The 3617-nt window shown below is 56.5% G+C and overlaps 1 protein-coding gene across 1 annotated transcript in view; it reads left to right on the top strand.

Annotated features, from left to right (window-relative positions):
* LOC103919907 (dentin matrix acidic phosphoprotein 1-like) overlaps positions 1-991 on the top strand; it is a 2422-nt gene extending 1431 nt beyond the window's left edge. Inside the window, exon 4 of the mRNA XM_009327499.1 lies at positions 4-991. Within this exon, the coding sequence (XP_009325774.1) occupies positions 4-991 (988 nt within the window). The remainder of the gene's footprint in view (positions 1-3) is intronic.
* Positions 992-3617: the final 2626 nt, after the last annotated feature.

A 3617-nucleotide genomic window follows, 5' to 3' on the forward strand; every position in this document is an offset into this window, starting at 1 on the left:
CAGCCGTTATGGGTGGACCAACGGGCGGGGGGGGGGCAGCAGCAGCAGCCAGGAGGAGGAGAGCTATGACTTCGAGGATGAAGCCATGCAGGGCGATGACCCCTCCATTTTCGATGGCCCAGGCAACAACTACAAGGGGCGCCGTGCTGGCCCACACTCCCTGGGGAGCAGCCAAGAAAGCAGCCGGGGGGCTGGCTCCCACCACTGGGAGGAGGGTGACAGCAGGTCCCCAGAGATGGATGATGCTGACTCAGGAGAAGACAGCCCATCCACGGAGGACAACAGTCAGTCAGAAGAGCCTGTTGCCAGCCAGTCAGAGGAAAACAGCGTCAGCCGCTCTGGGGAGGACGGGGATGGGGAGGACAGCCCCTCCAGGCAGGGCGAGGGCAGTGAGTCTAGGGAGGGCACCCCCGACCAGTCAGATGAAGAGCTGGGAGAGTCCCCGGAGGACATCTCACATGAGGTGGTGAGCACATCGAGCAAGCGCAGCGGCAGCTGGTCCCAGGAAGGGCAGGAGGACCAGCAGTCTGCGGAGGACAGGAGGGTGCTGTCTGTGCCTGACAGTGAGTCCGGGGAAGACGAGGGCGACCAGAGCAAGTCTGGGGAAGATGATGGCGACCAGAGCCACTCCACAGAGGACACTGTGGAGGAGTCAAAGGAGGACAAGAATGACTCCAACCCTGATGGGGACGTGCCGAGCGTATCAGCTGAGAGCCAGAGCGCATCCCCGGAGGATGACGGCAGCCAAGAGGACAATGCAGGCAAGGACAGCAGGTCCACAGAGAGCAACAACAGCGAGTCCCAGGAGGACAATGATGATGACGATGAGGAGAGCCACTCCCAGGAGGACGCCACCCGCGAGTCCAGCAGCCGCGGGGACGACAGCTTGCCACAGAGCCTGGAGAGCGGGAGCCGGAAACGGCGGCCGGGCACCTACCGCAACAAGCCTGCTGCCGACTACGATGACAACGACTGCCAGGATGGGTACTGACACGTGCCCCACAGCCTCGGTGCTGGGGGTGCGGGGGGGAAGAGGGGTTTAATTTATTTGCTATATAGCCTGGTTGACTTCTTCCTGAGAAGATGCTGTGGACAAATGAGGCCAGGTCGCCAGGGCTCGACCTGGGCACACTGTATGGGACGCGAAGTGGAAGGTGATGCCAGACACAGGGAAAACGCCAAACTGCATCGAGAAAAGCCATTTCCTATACCAAACAAGAGAGCAGCTGAGATCTGTGAGTGCCAGCAGGGTGATGCTGCCTGCTTGCCACAAGGGCACAGTGGTGGCTTGGCACTCCAGGAGCTGCACCTGGGCATGCTGGGCAGAAAGGTCCCTGCATTCACCCCTTGTATTTACCTACCACTGCCCTAAAAGCGTCTGCCCAGACTCCAAGGGGAGCTTTCCGTTAGCTCCACGTCCTGCACATAAGGAGGAAAAGCTACAGCTGGTGTGCATGCCTGGTGCATGGGCTCAGCGGTGTGTTAAGTACCACTTCAGGGTGGGATATATGTAATATTTTGTAAGAAATGTACAGAAAACATTATATTGTATCCTTTTTGCACTTGTATTTCAAAGCTGAAATGTACCCTATTGATTTCTTTAATTACCATTAAAACCATCAAACTCCACAGTGGTATGGTTTGAGGTGTTGCTGTTTTTCTCTCCTGGGGCAGTTGGGTGCTGCAATTTGGGGTCGGACTGGAGCGAGTGGGGAGCAAAGAGCAGGCTGTTTGCACGAGGAGCCGCAGCATGCTGGGGTGAAGAGGAAAGCAGAGGCTGAGGGGTGTTCTTGCCCCCCTGTTTCCAGGCACCCCAAGGGCCACCCCTGCCCCTAGGTGACCCAGCAGTGGGGTGGAAAAGCTGGCTAATGACCCTAGTGAGCTGGGCCTGGGGCTTTGCTAAATTATGGCCATCACCTGCTGCAATGCGAGCAAGGGTTGTTCTGCTCTTCCTGAGGTGCTGGGAAGGAGATGCCCCAGGGCACGGGGGGTCTCCCAGACCACTGGCTCTGGGTGCCCACAGTGGACCCTGGCACCAGGTCCCCTGCAGCAGCGATGCAGGCGAGCAGGGGAAAAAGGGTTATCGTGGGCTGGTAGATCATGAGTAAAGCCTCTTTTACTCCATGTGCCTTTTATATTTTTTTTTTCTCCTACCAGCAAGCAAGTAAACAACACATTATTTGTTTAAAATCCCATCCAGGCCCTTCTTCCTTGTTCACATGTGTATGACGAGCTGTACAGCATGGGTATCGATGCTGACAGAGGAAGCTGCGGGCTGTTGCATAGCTGCACAGTTTTGCAGCATGGAGTTGTGGCTCTGCAGGGGACAGTCTCCAAGGGGTCAGCGTGAGTGCGTGCATGCCTTTCAGCTGCCTTGGGTCAGTGGTGTCATTGCTGGGCATTGCAATACCGAATTCAAGAACCAGTAAAGAAATGAAATAATTTTTTACTACTTATAGCAAGACCGCACTTAATTTGTAGACTCTTCCCACCACTACAAAACAGAACAGCTCCTGGTTTTAGTGGAACTTATTAATATCCACCCTGTGTAAGCTTTTTGTACTTCTGTATGAGATCAGCTCTGAAACGTGCTGCTTCCCCACGCTGCTGCCCTGGGAACGAGCCTCTTTCCTGACCCTGCCTCCTCCGCCCCACTGGTCCCCACTTCACAGTGGATACCTCGGCTGCAACTTGCTCCTTATTTTTTGAACCCCTTGCATTAGTTGTGCGAGGAGTTGGGGATGCTGTGATGGTGATGATGCCTGCCAGGGTTGCGGGTACCAAAATGCTGGTGCACAGCCCTATCACTGCGGTGAAAGATGGCAAGCATGGGTTTGGCTGCAGCCCAGAGGTGCAAAAAGGGCTGGGTGACAGCTGTCACTTTGGTTTAAAATTATAGTAATTATGTGTTTGCTGGCTCCTCTGCGCGGCGGCGCAGGGTAGAGCGCTGCTCTGAACTCTCCCGTGTCCAGCCAAGTGGTGCTGCTGCTGAGGCAGCGGGGATGTTTTGGGTGCTGACTCTGCCGCAAGGCTCGGTCACATCCCCTGGGCCATCAGAGGTGATGTTTGCGTGGGGACAACTAGTGGGGATGGGGACTGGGAGGATTTTTTCAGGTCCCTCCAGGAAAGCGAGGGGTGTCCCACAGCTCTTTGGTGAGCCCAGCCCGTGAGCAGGATGGCCGAGACGTCACAAGGGTGGCATGAAATGGGCTCCATGAAACTGCTTCTTGCAGTTTGTGCATGACCCTCTGTCCATCCTTATCCTTGTGTGAGCAGCGCTGGGATGAGTGGCAGCACGGCACAGCTGGGGATGGGGCCGCTCACCTGGACCCCCCTGCAAAGGGGACAGCGAGCGCTCATCCTTCTCTTGTTTCATGCATGGAGAGAAAAACTGGGTTGATTTGGCTTTAGTTTGAGTGGGAGGGGTGTGTGCCTTGCAAACAGGGCATGCGGCACCCCGCTGTAGCCTGTGCTCAGGGGTAGCTAGCTGCGCTCCCCCTGCACGTGGGTCCCCTTTGCATGCCTTCCCAGCGACATGCTGCAGTTGCATGCACGTCCCAGCCAGCAACACCCAAAATTGGCCTCCCGCTGGCTGGCTGCTCCCCAAAGGCCAGGGA

Source organism: Pygoscelis adeliae, unplaced genomic scaffold, assembly GCF_000699105.1.
Source record: "Pygoscelis adeliae isolate BGI_AS28 unplaced genomic scaffold, ASM69910v1 Scaffold157, whole genome shotgun sequence".
In the NCBI taxonomy this organism is placed as follows: Eukaryota; Metazoa; Chordata; class Aves; order Sphenisciformes; family Spheniscidae; genus Pygoscelis; species Pygoscelis adeliae.